Raw genomic sequence first — 26,593 nt, forward strand, 5'->3', positions numbered from 1 at the left:
TATAGTGATGTCATCTATAGTGATGCCTTCTATAGTGATGCCATCTATAATGATGCCTTCTATAGTGATGCCATCTATTGTGATCTCATCTATAGTAATGCCTTCTATAGTGATCTCATCTATAGTGATGCCTTCTATTGTGATGTTATCTACAGTGATGCCTTCTATAGTGATGCCATCTCTTGTGATCTCATCTATAGTGATGCCATCTATAATGATGCCTTCTATAGTGATGTCATCTATAGTGATGCATTCCATAGTGATGTCATCTATAGTGCTGCCTTCTATAGTGATGCCATCTATAATGATGACCTCTATAGTGATGCCATCTATAGTGATGTCATCTATACTGATGCCTTCTTTCGTGATTTCAGCTATAGTGATGCCTTCTATAGTGATGTCATCTATAATGATGCCTTCTCTAGTGATGTCATCTATAATGATGCCATCTATAATGATGCCTTCTATAGTGATGTGATCTATAATGATACCTGCTCTAGTGATGTCATCTATAATGATGCCATCTATAATGATGCCTTCTATAGTGATGTGATCTATAATGATACCTTCTACAGTGATGTCATCTACAGTGATGCCTTTTATAGTGATGCCTTCTACAGTGATGTCATCTATAGTGATGCCATCTATAGTGATGTCATCTATAGTGATGCCTTCTATAGTGATTCCATCTATAGTGATGCCTTCTATAGTCATGCCTTCTATAATGATGCCATCTATAATGATGCCTTCTTTAGTGATGCCATCTATAATGATGCCTTCTATAGTGATGCCATCTATAATGATGCCTTCTATAGTGATGCCATCTATAATGATGCTTTCTATAGTGATGCCATCTATAGTGATCTCATCTATAGTAATGCCATCTATAGTGATGTCATCTATAGTGATGCCTTATATAGTGATGTCATCTATAGTGATGCCTTCTATAGTGATGCCATCTATAATGATGCCTTCTATAATAATGCATTCTATAGTGATGTCATCTATAGTGCTGCCTTCTATAGTGATGCCATCTATAATGATGACTTCTATAGTGATGCCATCTATAGTGATGTCATCTATACTGATGCCTTCTTTCGTGATCTCAGCTATAGTGATGCCTTCTATAGTCATGCCTTCTATAATGATGCCATCTATAGTGATGTGATCTATAATGATACCTTCTACAGTGATGTCATCTATAGTGATGCCTTTTATAGTGATGTCATCTATAGTGATACCTTCTATAGTGATGTGGTCTATAATGATGCCATCTATAGTGATGCCTTCTATAGTGATTCCATCTATAGTGATGCCTTCTATAATGATGCCTTCTATAGTGATGTCATCTATAGTGATGCCTTCTATAGTGATGCCATCTATAATGATGCCTTCTATAGTGATGCCATCTATTATGATGCTTTCTATAGTGATGCCATCTATAGTGATCTCATTTATAGTAATGCCTTCTATAGTGATGTCATCTATAGTGATGCCTTATATAGTGATGTCATCTATAGTGATGCCTTCTATAGTGATTCCATCTATAGTGATGCCTTCTATAGTGATGCCTTCTATAATGATGCCTTCTATAGTGATGTCATCTATAGTGATGCCTTCTATAGTGTTGTGATCTATAATGATGCCTTCTACTGTGATGTCATCTATAGTGATGCCTTTTATAGTGATGTCATCTATAATGATGCCATCTATAATGATGCCTTCTATAGTGTTGTGATCTATAATGATGCCTTCTACAGTGATGTCATCTATAGTGATGCCTTCTATAGTGATGTCATCTATAATGATGCCATCTATAGTGATGTCATCTATAGTGATACCTTCTATAGTGATTCCATCTATAGTGATGCCTTCTATAGTGATGCCTTCTATAATGATGCCATCTATAATGATGCCTTCTTTAGTGATGTCATCTATAGTGATGCCATCTATAGTGATGTCATCTATAGTGATGCCTTCTATAGTGATGTCATCTATAGTGATGCCTTCTCTAGTGATGCCTTCTATAGTGATGTCATCTATAGTGATGCCTTCTATAGTGATGTGATCTATAATGATACCTTCTACAGTGATGTCATCTATAGTGATGTCTTTTATAGTGATGCCTTCTATAGTGATGTCATTTTATAGTGATGTGGTTTATAATGATTCCATCTATAGTGATGCCTTCTATAATGATGCCATCTATAATGCCTTCTATAGTGATGTCATCTATAGTGATGCCTTCTATAGTGATGCCATCTATAATGATGCATTCTATAGTGATGTCATCTATAGTGATGCCATCTATAGTGATGTCATCTATACTGATGCCCTCTATAGTGATGCCTTCTATAGTGATGTCATCTATAGTGATGTCATTTATAGTGATGCCTTCTATAGTGATGTGATCTATAATGATACCTTCTACAGTGATGTCATCTATAGTGATGTCTTTTATAGTGATGCCTTCTATAGTGATGTCATTTATAGTGATGTGGTTTATAATGATCTCATCTATAGTGATGCCTTCTATAGTGATGTCATCTATAGTGATGTCATCTATAGTGATGCCATCTACAGTGATCTCATCTATATTGATGCCTTCTATAGTGATGCCATTTATAATGATGCCTTCTATAGTGATGTCATCTATAGTGATGCCATCTATAATGCCTTCTATAGTGATGTCATCTATAGTGATGCCTTCTATAGTGATGCCATCTATAATGATGCCTTCTATAGTGATGCCATCTATATTGATGCTTTCTGTAGTGATGCCATCTATAGTGATCTCATCTATAGTAATGCCTTCTATAGTGATCTCATCTATAGTGATGCCTTCTATAGTGATGTGATCTAAAATGATGCCATCTATAATGATGCATTCTATAGTGATGTCATCTATAATGATGCCTTCTATAGTGATGTCATCTATAGTGATGCCTTCTATAGTGATGTCATCTACAGTGATGCCTTCTATAGTGGTGTCATCTATAATGATGCCATCTATAGTGATGTCATCTATAGTGATGCCTTCTATAGTGATTCCATCTATAGTGATGCCTTCTATAATGATGCCATCTATAATGATGCCTTCTTTAGTGATGCCATCTATAATAATGCCTTCTATAGTGATGCCATCTATAGTGATGTCATCTATAGTGATGCCATCTATAGTGATCTCATCTATAGTGATGCCTTCTATAGTGATGCCATCTATAATGATGCCTTCTATAGTGATGTCATCAATAGTGATGCCTTCTATAGTGATGCCATCTATAATGATGCCTTCTATAGTGATGCCATCTATTGTGATCTCATCTATAGTAATGCCTTCTATAGTGATCTCATCTATAGTGATGCCTTCTATTGTGATGTTATCTATAGTGATGCCTTCTATAGTGATGCCATCTCTAGTGATCTCATCTATAATGATGCTTTCTATAGTGATGCCATCTATAATGATGCCTTCTATAGTGATACCATCTATAGTGATGCCATCTATAATGATGCCTTCTATAATGATGTCTTCTATAGTGATGTCATCTATAGTGCTGCCTTCTTTTGTGATGCCATCTATAATGATGCCTTCTATTGTGATGTTATCTACAGTGATGCCTTCTATAGTGATGCCATCTCTTGTGATCTCATCTATAGTGATGCCATCTATAATGATGCCTTCTATAGTGATGTCATCTATAGTGATGCATTCCATAGTGATGTCATCTATAGTGCTGCCTTCTATAGTGATGCCATCTATAATGATGACCTCTATAGTGATGCCATCTATAGTGATGTCATCTATACTGATGCCTTCTTTCGTGATTTCAGCTATAGTGATGCCTTCTATAGTGATGTCATCTATAATGATGCCTTCTCTAGTGATGTCATCTATAATGATGCCTTCTGTAGTGATGTGATCTATAATGATACCTTCTACAGTGATGTCATCTATAGTGATGCCTTTTATAGTGATGCCTTCTACAGTGATGTCATCTATAGTGATGTAATCCATAGTGATGCCTTCTATAGTGATTCCATCTATAGTGATGCCTTCTATAGTCATGCCTTCTATAATGATGCCATCTATAATGATGCCTTCTTTAGTGATGCCATCTATAATGATGCCTTCTATAGTGATGCCATCTATAGTGATGCCTTCTATAGTGATGTCATCCAAATGATGCCATCTATAATGATGCCTTCTATAGTGATGTCATCTATAGTGATGCCTTCTATAGTGATGTCATCTATAATGATGCCATCTATAGTGATGTCATCTATAGTGATGCCATCTATAGTGATCTCATCTATAGTGATGCCTTCTATAGTGATGCCATCTATAATGATGCCTTCTATAGTGATGTCATCTATAGTGATGCCTTCTATAGTGATGCCATCTATAATGATGCCTTCTATAGTGATGCCATCTATTGTGATCTCATCTATAGTAATGCCTTCTATAGTGATCTCATCTATAGTGATGCCTTCTATTGTGATGTTATCTACAGTGATGCCTTCTATAGTGATGCCATCTCTTGTGATCTCATCTATAGTGATGCCATCTATAATGATGCCTTCTATAGTGATGTCATCTATAGTGATGCATTCCATAGTGATGTCATCTATAGTGCTGCCTTCTATAGTGATGCCATCTATAATGATGACCTCTATAGTGATGCCATCTATAGTGATGTCATCTATACTGATGCCTTCTTTCGTGATTTCAGCTATAGTGATGCCTTCTATAGTGATGTCATCTATAATGATGCCTTCTCTAGTGATGTCATCTATAATGATGCCATCTATAATGATGCCTTCTCTAGTGATGTCATCTATAATGATGCCATCTATAATGATGCCTTCTATAGTGATGTGATCTATAATGATACCTGCTCTAGTGATGTCATCTATAATGATGCCATCTATAATGATGCCTTCTATAGTGATGTGATCTATAATGATACCTTCTACAGTGATGTCATCTATAGTGATGCCATCTATAGTGATGTCATCTATAGTGATGCCTTCTATAGTGATTCCATCTATAGTGATGCCTTCTATAGTCATGCCTTCTATAATGATGCCATCTATAATGATGCCTTCTTTAGTGATGCCATCTATAATGATGCCTTCTATAGTGATGCCATCTATAATGATGCCTTCTATAGTGATGCCATCTATAATGATGCTTCCTATAGTGATGCCATCTATAGTGATCTCATCTATAGTAATGCCATCTATAGTGATGTCATCTATAGTGATGCCTTATATAGTGATGTCATCTATAGTGATGCCTTCTATAGTGATGCCATCTATAATGATGCCTTCTATAATAATGCATTCTATAGTGATGTCATCTATAGTGCTGCCTTCTATAGTGATGCCATCTATAATGATGACTTCTATAGTGATGCCATCTATAGTGATGTCATCTATACTGATGCCTTCTTTCGTGATCTCAGCTATAGTGATGCCTTCTATAGTCATGCCTTCTGTAATGATGCCATCTATAGTGATGTGATCTATAATGATACCTTCTACAGTGATGTCATCTATAGTGATGCCTTTTATAGTGATGTCATCTATAGTGATACCTTCTATAGTGATGTGGTCTATAATGATGCCATCTATAGTGATGCCTTCTATAGTGAATCCATCTATAGTGATGCCTTCTATAGTGATGCCTTCTATAATGATGCCTTCTATAGTGATGTCATCTATAGTGATGCCTTCTATAGTGATGCCATCTATAATGATGCCTTCTATAGTGATGCCATCTATTATGATGCTTTCTATAGTGATGCCATCTATAGTGATCTCATTTATAGTAATGCCTTCTATAGTGATGTCATCTATAGTGATGCCTTATATAGTGATGTCATCTATAGTGATGCCTTCTATAGTGATTCCATCTATAGTGATGCCTTCTATAGTGATGCCTTCTATAATGATGCCTTCTATAGTGATGTCATCTATAGTGATGCCTTCTATAGTGTTGTGATCTATAATGATGCCTTCTACTGTGATGTCATCTATAGTGATGCCTTTTATAGTGATGTCATCTATAATGATGCCATCTATAATGATGCCTTCTATAGTGTTGTGATCTATAATGATGCCTTCTACAGTGATGTCATCTATAGTGATGCCTTCTATAGTGATGTCATCTATAATGATGCCATCTATAGTGATGTCATCTATAGTGATACCTTCTATAGTGATTCCATCTATAGTGATGCCTTCTATAGTGATGCCTTCTATAATGATGCCATCTATAATGATGCCTTCTTTAGTGATGTCATCTATAGTGATGCCATCTATAGTGATGTCATCTATAGTGATGCCTTCTATAGTGATGTCATCTATAGTGATGCCTTCTCTAGTGATGCCTTCTATAGTGATGTCATCTATAGTGATGCCTTCTATAGTGATGTGATCTATAATGATACCTTCTACAGTGATGTCATCTATAGTGATGTCTTTTATAGTGATGCCTTCTATAGTGATGTCATTTATAGTGATGTGGTTTATAATGATTCCATCTATAGTGATGCCTTCTATAATGATGCCATCTATAATGCCTTCTATAGTGATGTCATCTATAGTGATGCCTTCTATAGTGATGCCATCTATAATGATGCATTCTATAGTGATGTCATCTATAGTGATGCCATCTATAGTGATGTCATCTATACTGATGCCCTCTATAGTGATGCCTTCTATAGTGATGTCATCTATAGTGATGTCATTTATAGTGATGCCTTCTATAGTGATGTGATCTATAATGATACCTTCTACAGTGATGTCATCTATAGTGATGTCTTTTATAGTGATGCCTTCTATAGTGATGTCATTTATAGTGATGTGGTTTATAATGATCTCATCTATAGTGATGCCTTCTATAGTGATGTCATCTATAGTGATGTCATCTATAGTGATGCCATCTACAGTGATCTCATCTATATTGATGCCTTCTATAGTGATGCCATTTATAATGATGCCTTCTATAGTGATGTCATCTATAGTGATGCCATCTATAATGCCTTCTATAGTGATGTCATCTATAGTGATGCCTTCTATAGTGATGCCATCTATAATGATGCCTTCTATAGTGATGCCATCTATATTGATGCTTTCTGTAGTGATGCCATCTATAGTGATCTCATCTATAGTAATGCCTTCTATAGTGATCTCATCTATAGTGATGCCTTCTATAGTGATGTGATCTAAAATGATGCCATCTATAATGATGCATTCTATAGTGATGTCATCTATAGTGATGCCTTATATAGTGATGTCATCTATAGTGATGCCTTCTATAGTGATGCCATCTATAATGATGCCTTCTATAATAATGCCTTCTATAGTGATGCCATCTATAATGATGACTTGTGTAGTGATGCCATCTATAGTGATGTCATCTATACTGATGCCTTCTATAGTGATGCCTTCTATAGTGATGTCATCTATAGTGATGCCTTCTATAGTGATGCCATCTATAGTGATGTGATCTATAATGATACCTTCTACAGTGATGCCCTCTATAGTGATGCCGTCTATAATGATGCCTTCTATAGTGATGTCATCTATAGTGATGCCTTCTATTGTGATGTTATCTATAGTGATGCCTTCTGTAGTGATGCCTTCTATAGTGATGTCATCTATAGTGATGTCATCTATAATGATGCCATCTATAGTGATGCCATCTATAGTGATGTCATCTATAATGATGCCTTCTCTAGTGATGTCATCTATAATGATGCCTTCTATAGTGATGTGATCTATAATGATACCTTCTACAGTGATGTCATCTATAGTGATGCCTTTTATAGTGATGCCTTCTACAGTGATGTCATCTATAGTGATGTAATCCATAGTGATGCCTTCTATAGTGATTCCATCTATAGTGATGCCTTCTATAGTCATGCCTTCTATAATGATGCCATCTATAATGATGCCTTCTTTAGTGATGCCATCTATAATGATGCCTTCTATAGTGATGCCATCTATAGTGATGCCTTCTATAGTGATGTCATCCAAATGATGCCATCTATAATGATGCCTTCTATAGTGATGTCATCTATAGTGATGCCTTCTATAGTGATGTCATCTATAATGATGCCATCTATAGTGATGTCATCTATAGTGATGCCATCTATAGTGATCTCATCTATAGTGATGCCTTCTATAGTGATGCCATCTATAATGATGCCTTCTATAGTGATGTCATCTATAGTGATGCCTTCTATAGTGATGCCATCTATAATGATGCCTTCTATAGTGATGCCATCTATTGTGATCTCATCTATAGTAATGCCTTCTATAGTGATCTCATCTATAGTGATGCCTTCTATTGTGATGTTATCTACAGTGATGCCTTCTATAGTGATGCCATCTCTTGTGATCTCATCTATAGTGATGCCATCTATAATGATGCCTTCTATAGTGATGTCATCTATAGTGATGCATTCCATAGTGATGTCATCTATAGTGCTGCCTTCTATAGTGATGCCATCTATAATGATGACCTCTATAGTGATGCCATCTATAGTGATGTCATCTATACTGATGCCTTCTTTCGTGATTTCAGCTATAGTGATGCCTTCTATAGTGATGTCATCTATAATGATGCCTTCTCTAGTGATGTCATCTATAATGATGCCATCTATAATGATGCCTTCTATAGTGATGTGATCTATAATGATACCTGCTCTAGTGATGTCATCTATAATGATGCCATCTATAATGATGCCTTCTATAGTGATGTGATCTATAATGATACCTTCTACAGTGATGTCATCTACAGTGATGCCTTTTTATAGTGATGCCTTCTACAGTGATGTCATCTATAGTGATGCCATCTATAGTGATGTCATCTATAGTGATGCCTTCTATAGTGATTCCATCTATAGTGATGCCTTCTATAGTCATGCCTTCTATAATGATGCCATCTATAATGATGCCTTCTTTAGTGATGCCATCTATAATGATGCCTTCTATAGTGATGCCATCTATAATGATGCCTTCTATAGTGATGCCATCTATAATGATGCTTTCTATAGTGATGCCATCTATAGTGATCTCATCTATAGTAATGCCATCTATAGTGATGTCATCTATAGTGATGCCTTATATAGTGATGTCATCTATAGTGATGCCTTCTATAGTGATGCCATCTATAATGATGCCTTCTATAATAATGCATTCTATAGTGATGTCATCTATAGTGCTGCCTTCTATAGTGATGCCATCTATAATGATGACTTCTATAGTGATGCCATCTATAGTGATGTCATCTATACTGATGCCTTCTTTCGTGATCTCAGCTATAGTGATGCCTTCTATAGTCATGCCTTCTATAATGATGCCATCTATAGTGATGTGATCTATAATGATACCTTCTACAGTGATGTCATCTATAGTGATGCCTTTTATAGTGATGTCATCTATAGTGATACCTTCTATAGTGATGTGGTCTATAATGATGCCATCTATAGTGATGCCTTCTATAGTGATTCCATCTATAGTGATGCCTTCTATAGTGATGCCTTCTATAATGATGCCTTCTATAGTGATGTCATCTATAGTGATGCCTTCTATAGTGATGCCATCTATAATGATGCCTTCTATAGTGATGCCATCTATTATGATGCTTTCTATAGTGATGCCATCTATAGTGATCTCATTTATAGTAATGCCTTCTATAGTGATGTCATCTATAGTGATGCCTTATATAGTGATGTCATCTATAGTGATGCCTTCTATAGTGATTCCATCTATAGTGATGCCTTCTATAGTGATGCCTTCTATAATGATGCCTTCTATAGTGATGTCATCTATAGTGATGCCTTCTATAGTGTTGTGATCTATAATGATGCCTTCTACTGTGATGTCATCTATAGTGATGCCTTTTATAGTGATGTCATCTATAATGATGCCATCTACAATGATGCCTTCTATAGTGTTGTGATCTATAATGATTACTTCTACAGTGATGTCATCTATAGTGATGCCTTCTATAGTGATGTCATCTATAATGATGCCATCTATAGTGATGTCATCTATAGTGATACCTTCTATTGTGATTCCATCTATAGTGATGCCTTCTATAGTGATGCCTTCTATAATGATGCCATCTATAATGATGCCTTCTTTAGTGATGTCATCTATAGTGATGCCATCTATAGTGATGTCATCTATAGTGATGCCTTCTATAGTGATGTCATCTATAGTGATGCCTTCTCTAGTGATGCCTTCTATAGTGATGTCATCTATAGTGATGCCTTCTACAGTGATGCCTTCTATAGTGATGTGATCTATAATGATACCTTCTACAGTGATGTCATCTATAGTGATGTCTTTTATAGTGATGCCTTCTATAGTGATGTCATTTATAGTGATGTGGTTTATAATGATTCCATCTATAGTGATGCCTTCTATAATGATGCCATCTATAATGCCTTCTATAGTGATGTCATCTATAGTGATGCCTTCTATAGTGATGCCATCTATAATGTTGCATTCTATAGTGATGTCATCTATAGTGATGCCATCTATAGTGATGTCATCTATACTGATGCCCTCTATAGTGATGCCTTCTATAGTGATGTCATCTATAGTGATGTCATTTATAGTGATGCCTTCTATAGTGATGTGATCTATAATGATACCTTCTACAGTGATGTCATCTATAGTGATGTCTTTTATAGTGATGCCTTCTATAGTGATGTCATTTATAGTGATGTGGTTTATAATGATCTCATCTATAGTGATGCCTTCTATAGTGATGTCATCTATAGTGATGCCATCTACAGTGATCTCATCTATATTGATACCTTCTATAGTGATGCCATTTATAATGATGCCTTCTATAGTGATGTCATCTATAGTGATGCCATCTATAATGCCTTCTATAGTGATGTCATCTATAGTGATGCCTTCTATAGTGATGCCATCTATAATGATGCCTTCTATAGTGATGCCATCTATATTGATGCTTTCTGTAGTGATGCCATCTATAGTGATCTCATCTATAGTAATGCCTTCTATAGTGATCTCATCTATAGTGATGCCTTCTATAGTGATGTGATCTAAAATGATGCCATCTATAATGATGCATTCTATAGTGATGTCATCTATAGTGATGCCTTATATAGTGATGTCATCTATAGTGATGCCTTCTATAGTGATGCCATCTATAATGATGCCTTCTATAATAATGCCTTCTATAGTGATGCCATCTATAATGATGACTTGTGTAGTGATGCCATCTATAGTGATGTCATCTATACTGATGCCTTCTATAGTGATGCCTTCTATAGTGATGTCATCTATAGTGATGCCTTCTATAGTGATGCCATCTATAGTGATGTGATCTATAATGATACCTTCTACAGTGATGCCCTCTATAGTGATGCCGTCTATAATGATGCCTTCTATAGTGATGTCATCTATAGTGATGCCTTCTATTGTGATGTTATCTATAGTGATGCCTTCTGTAGTGATGCCTTCTATAGTGATGTCATCTATAGTGATGTCATCTATAATGATGCCATCTATAGTGATGCCATCTATAGTGATGTCATCTATAGTGATGCCTTCTATAGTGATGTCATCTATAGTGATGCCTTCTATAGTGATGCCATCTATAATGATGCCTTCTATAGTGATGCCATCTATAGTGATCTCATCTATAGTAATGCCTTCTATAGTGATGTGGTCTATAATGATTCCATCTATAGTGATGCCTTCTATAGTGATTCCATCTATAGTGATGTCATCTATAATGATGCCATCTATAGTGATGCCATCTATAGTGATGTCATCTATAGTGATGCCTTCTATAGTGATGTCATCTATAGTGATGCCTTCTATAGTGATGCCATCTATAATGATGTCATCTATAGTGATGTCATCTATAGTGATGCCATCTACAGTGATCTCATCTATATTGATGCCTTCTATAGTGATGCCATCTATAATGATGCCTTCTATAGTGATGTCATCTATAGTGATGCCTTCTATAGTGATGCCATCTATAATGATGCCTTCTATAGTGATGCCATCTATAGTGATCTCATCTATAGTAATGCCTTCTATAGTGATGTGGTCTATAATGATTCCATCTATAGTGATGCCTTCTATAGTGATGCCTTCTATAGTGATTCCATCTATAGTGATGCCATCTATAATGATGCCTTCTATAATGATGACTTCTATAGTGATGTCATCTATAGTGATGCCTTCTATAGTGATGCCATCTATAATGATGCCTTCTATAGTGATGTGATCTATAGTGATGCTATCTATGGTGATGCCTTTTATAGTGATGTCTTCTATTGTGATGCCATCTATAATGATGCCTTCTATAGTGATGTCATCTATAGTGATGCCATCTATAGTGATGGCTTCTATAGTGATGCCATCTATAGTGATGCCTTCTTCATTACCTAAAATAATCTTTAAACACCTTATGTTTTTGCTTCGTAAATGTTGCATCAGGTTTAGGTTTTGTAAGTGAATTTTGTAACACAACACAAGCCAAGCTATACAGAATCTAAGTGATTAGGAACACAGAGGTATGATAGTAGCAGGAGCTTGTATCTCCACAAACTCTACGAACTGGAGATATCACTACGATACATTTGAACTGTACCGTTGTTCTAGTGTCGACTGTATTTACTGTTAAAACCGAAACAAACATTAGAGTGATAAACGCACACAGTTTTAAACGTGAACTGAAAAACATGGCTGAAAAGCCCATGATCTACAAGTTGGTCAGTTTTAACTGCCGCAAGTTAACAGATGAAACTCTATTTCCACAGCATGTACCTATACCACCTTTATAAACTTTCAATTACAGGACACCTTTTAGGAAAAGTTCTTGGTGTTATTGTCAGGTTACCAAAACCAGTTGCCAAATATAACAACTTTCTATAATACTTTAATTAAAGATAGCCAAGTCTTTTCTTTCCAAATATGATTTGCAGCAGGAATGGCTGATAACGAGCAGTATTTACAGAAAGTAAACATCACAAGCACACTCATCAGTTTTCAGTTTAACTGTATCGTTCATTCACTGGTAAGAAGAGGCCTGGCCTGGCCAAGAGGTTACGGCACTTGACTTGCAAACTTAAGGTTGTGGGTTTGAATCCTTGTCACTCCAAACATGCTTGCCCTTTCATCCATGGAGGCATTATAATGTGATGGACAATCTCACTATTTATTGGTAAAAGAGGAGCACAAGAGTTGGCAGTGGGTGATGATGACTAGCAACCCTTCCCTCTAGTCTTTCACTGTTAAATTAGGGACAGCTAGCGAAGATAGCTCTCGTGTAACTTCATGTGAAATTATAAAAACAAACAAGCACTGGTAAGAGGACAAAAAATTAAACCCACTGATCAGAGAGATCACACTAATGTGAACATCACCTTCCCTTTTGTACTCACCTATACTGTCCAGAAAATGTAGAATACATGTAAAATCTGAATCAACTTCCTGCAATCCCTTAACACATGGAAAGCGATCGACAGCCTCAAGGAATTTACAAAGCACCATACAGCTTTGAAGTCATACACACAAAATGAACTACAATTTTTCTATTGTAGAAGATACAACTGACATTAAATATGGCATGAATAGGAAACAACTGTAATAATATTCATTTAGAAACTGGAAACCTAAAAAAAGTTCTACACATTAGAAACAAACAAACCAGGCTTTAACACGATAAATAAACTGAAGTAGACAATCAATGAGTTCCATTGATCTAGAGACAAACCTAAACACTAATCAGGTAACAGGATTCCTCAACCCATGGATTATTCCATGTAACACCAAACATCGTTAGATTGTGTTGAGCTTGTACAAAAGTCTTAAAGGTCAGCAACATTTTCCATCATCCTAGCTCCTATGTATTTTATTGTATTTATTTACTACGTTTGTTTCGTGGGCAGCACAAACATGATTTAAGGTAAACATAATGTAGTAAAGCTCTTAGTTGTAAACACGTGTGTCTGATGGAAGACAGTGGTAATAAGCTGTTTTGTGAGAGCTGATGGTCTAAGAAATGTAAATGATGCCACAACCACTAAAACATTTTTAAACTGGACAATTTTGTTTGTCCTTGAAGTTTTAAAAGAAAAAAACTCAGGATCTGTATAAAACGTTTCTCTCATTAGTAGTATTATGTATTCCCTTGTTCAAACGTCACATATTTTGGCCACAGACACATTTGTGTTTTAAAATTATTATATTTACTGATCAGATTATACTTATCCATAACTAATATTACATTACATTCAGGGCTACAAAAAGTTCGAAAGTTACATTTGTTGAGTGATATATTATTTAAAACAAAATACATTTAGAAACGTCTATGTGTTAGTTCTAAAAACACAGAGTACTTCCAGCTGACGTGCACACTAACTTTAGTGTGGAAGCAGTTGTAAACTTTAGTTTTTATGGTCATTTGAACAGTCACATGTATTTAAGATATGTGTGATATACAAGTCAAAAATACCAAAAAAGTTAAAATAAACACAGTTCCTCTCCAAGTGAGTGTCAGTCCAGAGTTCACGTAAAATGACAGAGTTCTGCATACTTTAAACAATTGACTGACAGAATGTTGTTAGAAGTTAACGTACCTGAGTTGTTGAAGTTTCTTCCTTTTGACTTCTTCTAAATCAGTTTTTCTCTTCTTTACTTCATCTTCTTCCATGGTACTTTCTTCAAATTGTTGTTTCTTTTGTAAGACACGTTCCTTTTCTTTCTGTAAAATTTGTTTTCTCAGATCTTCAGCGTACTGAAGATTTCTCTGACGACGTTCGTTCTCTTCTTTCTTTTCCTTTTCTGTAGCTTTCATCAGAGCCCTGATTGTATAATTATTCATCTGGTTATAAGTGAAACAGGTTTATATTTTGTTTTATTTGTTCAATACTTATTTTCTATCCCGGCATGGCCAAGCGTGTTAAGGCGTTCGATTAGTAATCTTAGGGTCACGGGTTCGAATCCCCGTCCACCAAACATGCCCGCCTTTTCAGCCGTGGGGCGTTATAATGTGACGGTAAATCCCACTATTCGTTGGTAAAAGAGTAGCCCAAGAGTTGGCGGTGGGTGGTGATGACTAGCTGTCTTCCCTCTAGTCTTACACTACTAAATTAGGAACGGCTAGGGCAGATATCCCTCGAGTAGCTTTGTGCGAAATTAAAAAACAAACAAACAAATTTGTTTTCTATAATTCAAGTTAACATTATTTTATTATTTTAAAATGAATTTCAATCAATATTAATTTCTGTATCACAGAAATAAAAGTACTTGAAGGAATCAATAATCTCAAGTGTAAATTATAATTATTAGCTTTATCTGTTTACTTCTACATGAGAAATCGTGTTACCTGAGCTGTTTTTCAAACTCAATGCGTTCTCTTTCGGCTTCAGCTACTAGAAAGTTCTGCTGGTATAAAACCTGTTCTTCTCTCGACTTCCTTAACATATCTTCCACTTCCTTTTCTTGACCACTTCTTCCATTTCCTTTCTTCTCCATTCTCGCTCCACTTGCTCTTGGTTTCTACGTGCTCTTAAGGCATCCTACACATTCAACAGCAGTAATACCATTGTAACTTTTCGTAAGAGATTCTGTGGATGTTCCAGAAAGACAACATAGTAGTTTTGGGATGAAAGTAAGGACATTCAATAAAAGTTGCTCATTTTCATACATGATAACTTCCTTATACATTACTTAAATATAGCATCCTAGTTGTCTGGTTGACATTCCTGTTGTATAGAAGGCAGGGGCGTAGCTAGAAATAGCCATTAGGGGGGGGGGGTAGTTTGAGTGCTTGATGCAAGCGCCGCCGGGGATATTTTTTAATAAAAACATAAAAGAAAAGCCTGAATTATGCATTCTGAGACCACCTTTTTGGCAAATTTCAGAATGGCACACTGAAGTGTTTGTCTTATTTTTTTAATCATAAATAAATATATAGGCCTATATATATATATATAATATATAACTTAAAGTTATCAGGCCCAGCAAAGTAGGCCTACAGTCCTGTCATCAACATATAAAACATAGAGTCACTCAGGAGAGTACAAAATATATGTATAGTGTGTATAATCTGTATTCAAATATCATGGACAGTGTATGTTCAGATTCACTGGATTTCAAGAATTAACTACACAAATAAACAGTGGGTGGCACCGTGGCAGGCTGGCAGCACCATAGCACTAACCTAGTACCATTGGCGCCATCTATAGTCAATCATTCACTATGTCAAGCCTAAAAAGCAAAAGACACTGCATGGGTTCTCTAAATCCATTATTGAGGTTGAACCTGATCAATCTGCTGCAGCCAATCAGGTTGAATCAAAATTGTCAACTGAATTGTCAGAGTCATCACTGTGGCCTTCTATCAGTGCTGCCACTACCACCTCAGGTCCAGTCTGGAACATTGGAAATTACATGAATTTTTGATGATGTCAGCATTGGTAAACAGGTAAGTCGACTCCTCATTATATTAATTTTGTATTAAAAATCATGCAAACACTCTGATGAGTTTTAGACTGAATATTCATTGCTGCTAGTGATTGTAGGCCTACAGCCACAGGATGTTAGGCCCGCTCTGTGAAGTACAGCTCTAAGCCTTTCTCTTAGAGGTTATTATACTCTCATAACAAACTTTCCTATGTGCAAAATAACTTAATTAGAACTATGTCTTTCTGACTCTTTTAGATAAAGGCTGAAACCAAAAAATGCTTCCTTGAGAATGTCTGGAAGCCAGGGAGTGATTATGTTTTCCCTCCAGTGTGGTCCAAGAAAGCTGCGTTTCCAGCATCGTTGGTTTTCACAGTGGAGATGGCTGCTCTACAGTCAACATGCAAATGGTGCTCTCTGCAAGTAGTGCTGTCTTTTTTCTCCTGATGGTGCTGGCGTTGGAAGCCAGAAATTGGGACAACTAGTGAAATTTCCATACATAAACTGGAAGAAGGCTGTTGAAGACTTTAAGGCACATGAATTGAAACAGTACCACCAAGACAGCAAAGAAAAAGCTAACAATTTTCTACAGGTTGTAAACACAAGTTCATATGTGCACTTGCAGCTTGATGCAACTTGCAAGCAATAAATTAAACAGAACCGGCAGTATTTGATGCCTATTATTGATACTGTATTGCTGTGTGGGAGACAGGGTTTAGCTTTGAGGAGAAAATATGATTCTAGTCCAATGTTTGTTGGTGAAACTGATGAGGAGCCCATCAATAATGATGGGAATTTTCGGGCAATTTTGCGCTACAGGGCAAAGGGTGATGTCAAGCTTTCAGCAAGCCTTAAGAGTACAAAGAGGAATGCTACGTATCTGAGTCCTCAAATTCAAAATGAAATCATCAATGCCTGTAATACTCATGTTCTTGATGCTTTGGTCAACAGGGTTAATGCTGCAAAGTGTTTCTCAATATTAGCTGATGAAACAACAGATATTTCAGGCATTGAACAGTTTTCGCTGTGTGTTAGGTATTTGCATGGTAATGACAACTCTGTTGCAACGAGAGAAGATTTTTTTGCAATTTATACCTGTTTATGATGTGACAGGCAGAAACTTGGCTGATGTTACCATAACCAATCTGACAAAATATGGTATTGACATGACTTACCTGCGAGGACAAGGGTACGACGGTGCTACCTCTATGAGTGGGAAATTCAATGGTGTCCAAAGACACATAACTGATAAATTCCCACTTGTACCCTATGTACACTGCAGTGTCCATTCCATAAACTTGGCAATTTCTGATGCTTGTAAAGAAGTTCCTGTGCGAAATTGCATGGGAGTAATTTCTAGCATTGAAAACTTTCTCAATACACCCAAACGAAACCACGTTTTGGCTCTTTCGGTGGAGTATAAAGCACCTGAATCGAAAAAAAAAGCTTGAAAAGTCTCTGCCCCACCCGGTGGGTTGAGAAGCATGACTCAGTCATTGTCTTTCTAGAATTAATCCATGCACCTGCAGATGCCCTTGAGACCATATCGGGTTGGCAAGACAGAGATTCTGCCATGCAAGCCAATCAATTGTTGTGTTCTATAACACAGCCAGAATTCATCATCACTGTACTTACCATTGCTAAATTGTTTTCCTAAATTGTTTTTCTCTGTGTAACTTACTGCAGCAACAGAACATTGATTTAGGTGCTGGGGTGCATCACTCAGAAATAGTGGAAGATTTAATCGGTTTACTCAAAAATAATACTGTGAATGAATTTAACAACATTTTCTGTGAGGCTTAAACTCTGTGTAGTGAGCTTCAAATTGACATCATAATGCCAAGGCAGGCTAAAAGACAGGTGTACCGTGCTAACACACAAACACTAGCCCTGAGGAGTACTTTTGTATTGTTGTATTTGTACCATTTGTTGATCACTTTCTTTCACAAATATGAGACCGTCTGTCCAGTCACAAAACTCTCTTTACAAACTTCACGTGTCTACTACCATCACGATCTACCACAGAACGGTCAGAACCTACAGTACAACAATGTGACCAAATTAAAGAGTTGGTCAATATATACAAGGCTGACATTGACAACACTTCACTAGCCGCAGTAGGTGAACTAAGGGTTTAGTACAAATCACTTGTGAACAACAGACCAAAAAATGTCATAGATGCATATGCAATGTGCAATACAGAAATGTTCCCGGTCATTTCTAGACTGTTGAAAGTATTTGCCACGCTGCCTGTGTCAACGAGCTCAGTGGAGCGTTTGTTTTCAACTCTCAGAAGACTCAAAACGTATTTGAGAAATACCACCACTGAAGATCGATTTAATGGCCTGGCCTCATTATACATTCACCGTGATATTAAAGTTGAACCAAACTGTGTTGTAGATGTCCTGGCAAGAACAAACAGGTGTTTGAGCCTTTCATAGATATTCGATTGTCTCTAGTTCTGATAAAACTTGCTGTATTAAAAGAGTGTTCAATCAGAAATTTACATTTGATCATTTGTTGTGTGTGAAATTATCTGCCATGCAATCACGGATCTTTATGAAACTTCACAGGTGGCAACTGAACTTGTCTAAAACGTTTGGGTCCATGGGGGGTTAACACCCAACCCCTCCCCCTTGGCTACGTCCCTGATAGAAGGTATAATTAAATAAAACAAGTTATTTTACTGCAGTAGGCTTAATGTTATTCTAAATAACATAAAAGATTTCAGCACAAGAAATGTTAATGTTGGGCCGTTTCAGATAGAGCATCTAGAATCTGCCCTAATTCTTTTTAAAGATAAAATATAGCTAATACTATGTGGAAAATAGTGTTACAAAATGTGAAAAGAACTGCATAACACAGCTGATAATAACATAAAGTTACAGACCTATACAAATATAAGTAATGAATTCGATACTTTGTAACCTGTGCTAAGTGACTGTTATGTGATTGGCATAACGTAATGTATCTACTTTTCAATTTTTTTAGACACTAATGTCTCTAGAAATATATTTATATGATACTTCAAATATCTAGTAATAAATGAAATATTAATGAAAAGTGCGCTTATCTTAATAATAGTTACATGAAGTTAACTTTCTCTTTACGTATAATCTGGTGTTTTTGATAAGGCTTAGCAGTAGGCAAGTGCAAGGCTATGGATTGCAGTAACCAAAACTCAAACTGCCTTGTGCCAGATAATATACTCTGTAGTTACAGTTGTGATGAGTATTACAACTGTGGCATACATTAGGAATAGCAGTATATGGATGTTGTGTTGGAACTGTTGACCATTTATCTTCTCTGGACAGCAGTAGTAAGTTAGGGGATGGCTTTGTCTGAATATTAAGATTCTGTGACCTGGTCAACCAGAATAAGACTCTTTCAACATCAGTATTACCAACCACGTTTGACCACGAAACATTTGTAAGTGAATAATTAAATCCAAATACTGTTAATTATACTTTTCATAAGACTTTAGCGTTAAACCTATCAGAATTATATTTTTTAACACCACTGTTAGGAAGTACAACAGCCTTAATATTAATGTCTTATGATCAGTATAATTAATTTTAATAATACTTTACCAGCTTAGAAAAAAACTACACATGATTGTTATAACAACAATGTCTTTACAATTCACACCATCACAACCGATTGTTATAACAACAACGTCTTTACCATTCACACAATTACAACTACAACTGATTGTTATAACAACAATGTCTTTACCATTCACACCATTACAGCTACAACTGATTGTTATAACAACAATGTCTTTACAATTCACACCATCACAACCGATTGTTATAACAAAAACGTCTTTACCATTCACACCATTACAGCTTCAACTGATTGTTATAACAACAATGTCTTTACCATTCACACTATTACACCTACAACTGATTGTTATAACAACAATGTATTTAACATTCACACCATTACAACTACAACTGATTGTAATAACAACAACGTCTTTACCATTCACACCATTACAACTACAACTGATTGTTATAACAATGTCTTTACCATTCACACCATTACAACTACAACTGATTGTTATAACAACAACGTCTTTACCATTCACACCATTACAACTACAACTAATTGTTATAACAACAATGTATTTACCATTCACACTATTACACCTACAACTGATTGTTATAACAACAATGTATTTAACATTCACACCATTACAACTACAACTGATTGTAATACCAACAACGTCTTTACCATTCACACCATTACAACTACAACTGATTGTTATAACAACAATGTATTTACCATTCACACCATTACAGCTACAACTGATTGTTATAACAACAATGTCTTTACAATTCACACCATCACAACCGATTGTTATAACAACAACGTCTTTACGATTCACACCATTACAACTACAACTGATTGTTATAACAACAATGTCTTTACCATTCACACCATTACAACTACAACTGATTGTTATAACAACAACGTCTTTACCATTCACACCATTACAACTACAAGTGATTGTTATAACAACAATGTCTTTACCATTCATACCATTACAACTACAACTGATTGTTATAACAATGTCTTTACCATTCACACCATTACAACTACAACTGATTGTTATAACAACAACGTCTTTACCATTCATACCATTACAACTACAACTGATTGTTATAACAACAACGTGTTTACCATTCACACCATTACAACTACAACTAATTGTTATAACAACAATGTATTTACCATTCACACTATTACACCTACAACTGATTGTTATAACAACAATGTATTTAACATTCACACCATTACAACTACAACTGATTGTAATAACAACAACGTCTTTACAATTCACACCATCACAACCGATTGTTATAACAAAAACGTCTTTTCCATTCACACCATTACAGCTTCAACTGATTGTTATAACAACAATGTCTTTACCATTCACACTATTACACCTACAACTGATTGTTATAACAACAATGTATTTAACATTCACACCATTACAACTACAACTGATTGTAATAACAACAACGTCTTTACCATTCACACCATTACAACTACAACTGATTGTTATAACAACAACGTCTTTACCATTCACACCATTACAACTACAACTTATTGTTATAACAACAACGTCTTTACCATTCACACCATTACAACTACAACTGATTGTTATAACAACAACGTCTTTACTATTCACACCATTACAGCTACAACTGATTGTTATAACAACAATGTCTTTACAATTCACACCATTACAGCTACAACTGATTGTTATAACAACAATGTATTTACCATTCACACCATTACAGCTACAACTGATTGTTATAACAACAATGTCTTTACAATTCACACCATCACAACCGATTGTTATAACAACAACGTCTTTACCATTCACACCATTACAACTACAACTGATTATTATAACAAAAATGTCTTTACCATTCACACCATTACAACTACAACTGATTGTTATAACAATAATGTCTTTACAATTCACACCATTACAACTACAACTGATTGTTATAACAACAACGTCTTTACCATTCACACCATTACAACTACAACTGATTGTTATAACAACAATGTCTTTACAATTCACACCATCACAACCGATTGTTATAACAACAACGTCTTTACGATTCACACCATTACAACTACAACTGATTGTTATAACAACAATGTCTTTACCATTCACACCATTACAACTACAACTGATTGTTATAACAACAACGTCTTTACCATTCACACCATTACAACTACAAGTGATTGTTATAACAACAATGTCTTTACCATTCATACCATTACAACTACAACTGATTGTTATAACAATGTCTTTACCATTCACACCATTACAACTACAACTGATTGTTATAACAACAACGTCTTTACCATTCATACCATTACAACTACAACTGATTGTTATAACAACAACGTGTTTACCATTCACACCATTACAACTACAACTAATTGTTATAACAACAATGTATTTACCATTCACACTATTACACCTACAACTGATTGTTATAACAACAATGTATTTAACATTCACACCATTACAACTACAACTGATTGTAATAACAACAACGTCTTTACAATTCACACCATCACAACCGATTGTTATAACAAAAACGTCTTTTCCATTCACACCATTACAGCTTCAACTGATTGTTATAACAACAATGTCTTTACCATTCACACTATTACACCTACAACTGATTGTTATAACAACAATGTATTTAACATTCACACCATTACAACTACAACTGATTGTAATAACAACAACGTCTTTACCATTCACACCATTACAACTACAACTGATTGTTATAACAACAACGTCTTTACCATTCACACCATTACAACTACAACTTATTGTTATAACAACAACGTCTTTACCATTCACACCATTACAACTACAACTGATTGTTATAACAACAACGTCTTTACTATTCACACCATTACAGCTACAACTGATTGTTATAACAACAATGTCTTTACAATTCACACCATTACAGCTACAACTGATTGTTATAACAACAATGTATTTACCATTCACACCATTACAGCTACAACTGATTGTTATAACAACAATGTCTTTACAATTCACACCATCACAACCGATTGTTATAACAACAACGTCTTTACCATTCACACCATTACAACTACAACTGATTATTATAACAAAAATGTCTTTACCATTCACACCATTACAACTACAACTGATTGTTATAACAATAATGTCTTTACAATTCACACCATTACAACTACAACTGATTGTTATAACAACAATGTCTTTACCATTCACACAATTACAACTACAACTGATTGTTATAACAACAACGTCTTTACCATTCACACCATTACAACTACAACTGATTGTTATAACAACAACGTCTTTACCATTCACACCATTACAACTACAACTGATTGTTATAACAACACTGTTTATGACCATTACAACACATGCCTTTTTTTTGTGTGTAAATTATCGACCCCAAAGGTCAATCTTCCCTGTAAATCAGTTTAGGGTAATTATTACTGGATATGTAATGTATAACTTACGTAAGAAATACCACTTAAACTATTTTTATTTTTCAGATTTTTTTAAAAAGTTATCTTTATGTAGTGGTTATGAATTTCGCCCTAACTGTAATAGAATGAATTTAATGTTTTTGATTAACCTCTAAAAGTGTCTGTTCAATGGACATAAATACACAAACAAATAAAATCAGTTTTAAATTATACTCTTTCAGCTTGTTCATCTTTCTTCTTTTCTTGTTGTTTTCTTAATTTTGCTATTTCTAGTTCTTTTGTCTTACGTTGTTGTGCCTGTTCCTCATCCATTGCTGCTTCTTTCTCCTGGAGGTAAAAAAATAAAAACTTGCAAACGATGCTTATCTATTAACAAAGGTGAAAAAAAGGCCTGAAACTGATAAGAATACAGAACCTAAAAATAATTGTGTAAGAATAGGTAAAAAGGAAAATTAAACAATATATTAATAAGCAAGGTCTTCATTATAGACTTGCTGATAAAGACAACGTGGAGTAAACTTTCACTGATATGCTAAACCAAAGACTACACACCACAAAGATTGTTCTGTAAGACCCTGCTTTTGTGTCGTGCCCTCCCGCAGTAAGGTAATAGTCATTTCTAGGATATTAACATTAATGCTGTTTCACTTTCCTAGATGTTAACCTGGTGTTAATATTTTAACACAGAGCTAAGCAATAGGCCACGTGCATTCTATTCAGCATGGAGAGTTTCACTGTAAATTTTAGGATTGTACGTTCATAAGCTTACCGTGTTCCCCAGGTACTGTTAGATTATAGTATGTTGGACAATTATCATTTAAAGGTCTTTATTTATACTTTTTAGTACGGTGGGTCCCAAACTTTTTGTGCTTGTGGTACACCTAATTCACCTGATTATCCATGTGAGTGTCACCACATACACTCTACTTTGATGCCCTGTGTTAGGATGATAAGTCTACACTGGCTTAAATAAAGTTGATTATTCTACACCATCATGAAAAAGCATACTTGATGCAGTATATTAACAAAATTTCATGACATAGCGATCAGAAACTACTGTGATTAATAGTATAAATACTATGTTGTTGTTGTATTAAAAACAAAACAAGAGTTAGTTCTAATGTTTTCTAAATAATGTATATGTTTGGAACAAGTTTAAACATAAACATGTATAACAAGTTGTGTGTACTATAGATGATCGTACGTACGTCATAAGCACAATATAGTGCTCTTCTTCTTGTTGAAAGTCCACTCAGGTCTATTTAATTGCTTTAGAATTTCAGTTGACAAGCTGAACTGTTTTTCTCTATAACTCAGTTCACTTACATTTTGTTGATTTACTACAGCTGTATCTTCCTAAACTTTTCTGCTCCTTTTTTGTATTTAGGCCTACTTCCAATAAACATCTACTTTTTATATTTAGGCCTACTTCCAGTAAACGTCTACTTTTATATTTAGGCCTACTTCTAGTAAACGTCTACTTTTTATATTTAGGCCTACTTCCAGTAAATGTCTACTTTTCATCTTTAGGCCTACTTCCAATAAAGATCTACTTTTTATACTTCGGCCTACTTCCAATAAACGTCTACTTTTTGTATTTAGGCTTACTTCCAGTAAACGTCTACTTTTCCTCTTTAGGCCTACTTCCAACAAACGTCTACTTTTCGTCTTTAGGCCTACTTCCAATAAATGCCTACTCTTTGTCGATGTCCACATAAGTAGGTTGAATTACTTTAGAACTGTGTTTAACAAAATAAACTATTATTATCTCTTTTCACACCATCGGACTCCCTCTAATATATATCAACTACTAGGCCTATATTAATCTTTAACCCTTCCTTCTCTGTCCTAACATAACTTTTATGTGACTTTACTTTGTTTCTTGTCCGCTCTTTCTTTCTGTTGTTCCATGTTCATCTCATACTATTTATATGTTTAGTATTAAATCATTTCCTCACTATATTTCCTTATCCTTGATATTCAATGTTCGATAATCTCAACATCAGTGAGTTACAAACACAATGTACAACACTTACCGAGTTACATAACTAAACTTGTCATAACACTTACTTTAAATTAATGATTGCTTCTAACTCTTTGTATGAACAGAACTAAATAGTCATAAGATATTCACTAATAAAATAAAATAATTCGTACATCAATAGGTACATCCAAGAGGACTTCTTCCTTGTTGTACCTTTTGAACAGATCAGCATGGTAGATGGTAAACATCTCATCAACTTTATTGTCCATTCTGTTGACCACTTCCTGTACTGTGAAAGGTCCTTTTCACTGCCTGATGAGTTTATTTATTGTCTGTAGGTAGCAGAAATAAAAATTTCTTTTTGACCTTGGAATGTCAAAATAATGTCTCTATTATAAAACAGTTTTTGACTGTATTTGGGTTTGGCTTCTTCAGTAGAACTGTTTTAGTACTCCTCTCTGTTTAGTAAATCTCATTTCATATTGCATTATACTTTAATATCATCATTACGTCTTTTAAGCTCTCCTGATAACTGTGGTTATTTCTCCTTCCTATAAACTCTTACTGTCTGGTTTGTTTCCTATCACCAAGTTATATAAAGGCTCCTTGATACTCATGGCCCAAAGGTCTTTCACATAATGGAGAATCCACCTTCATTTTTGCCATGACAAAATTTCTCATTGTCCCATCAATTAGCAAACAGAGGTGTACCTTATCTCTCATCTCATACTAGACTGATTCTCACTGCTGCATTCAATGTTTTATAGAATTTTCTATTTCTTGTCCTTAACATAGTTTTCACACATTGGTATATTTGATAATTGTCACCTGCTCCCACCACTACTGAAGATCTTGATTAATATGCTACCTTGAGCCAACCGTTAACCATGCACTAATCAGTCAGCTTTCTTGTATCAAATCTTTCTTTTGGCAGCAGCATTCATGGTTCCAGTCACTCTTTTATTGTTTCTCAACAGCCCTGTCTTTATAAGTAACTCTATCTGCTTTATGATGAGTTTTCTGGTGTTTGCTGGTAATGAATGGACTTGCACTCATTTGCAATGTGTCCTATTTTACAACAGACATAGCATCTCTTGTGTCC

The 26,593-nt window shown here is 35.2% G+C and overlaps 1 protein-coding gene across 1 annotated transcript in view; it reads right to left on the minus strand.

The window, feature by feature from the left end:
* Positions 1 to 26,593, minus strand: part of LOC143232947 (cilia- and flagella-associated protein 45-like) — a 38,614-nt gene that overhangs the window by 2,901 nt on the left and 9,120 nt on the right. Inside the window, exons 9-11 of the mRNA XM_076468930.1 lie at positions 23,721 to 23,834; positions 15,508 to 15,593; positions 14,652 to 14,876 (exon numbers count right to left, since the gene is read on the minus strand). Coding sequence (XP_076325045.1) covers positions 14,652 to 14,876; positions 15,508 to 15,593; positions 23,721 to 23,834 — 425 coding nt within the window. The remainder of the gene's footprint in view (positions 1 to 14,651; positions 14,877 to 15,507; positions 15,594 to 23,720; positions 23,835 to 26,593) is intronic.

Source organism: Tachypleus tridentatus, chromosome 1, assembly GCF_004210375.1.
Source record: "Tachypleus tridentatus isolate NWPU-2018 chromosome 1, ASM421037v1, whole genome shotgun sequence".
Taxonomy (NCBI): domain Eukaryota; kingdom Metazoa; phylum Arthropoda; class Merostomata; order Xiphosura; family Limulidae; genus Tachypleus; species Tachypleus tridentatus.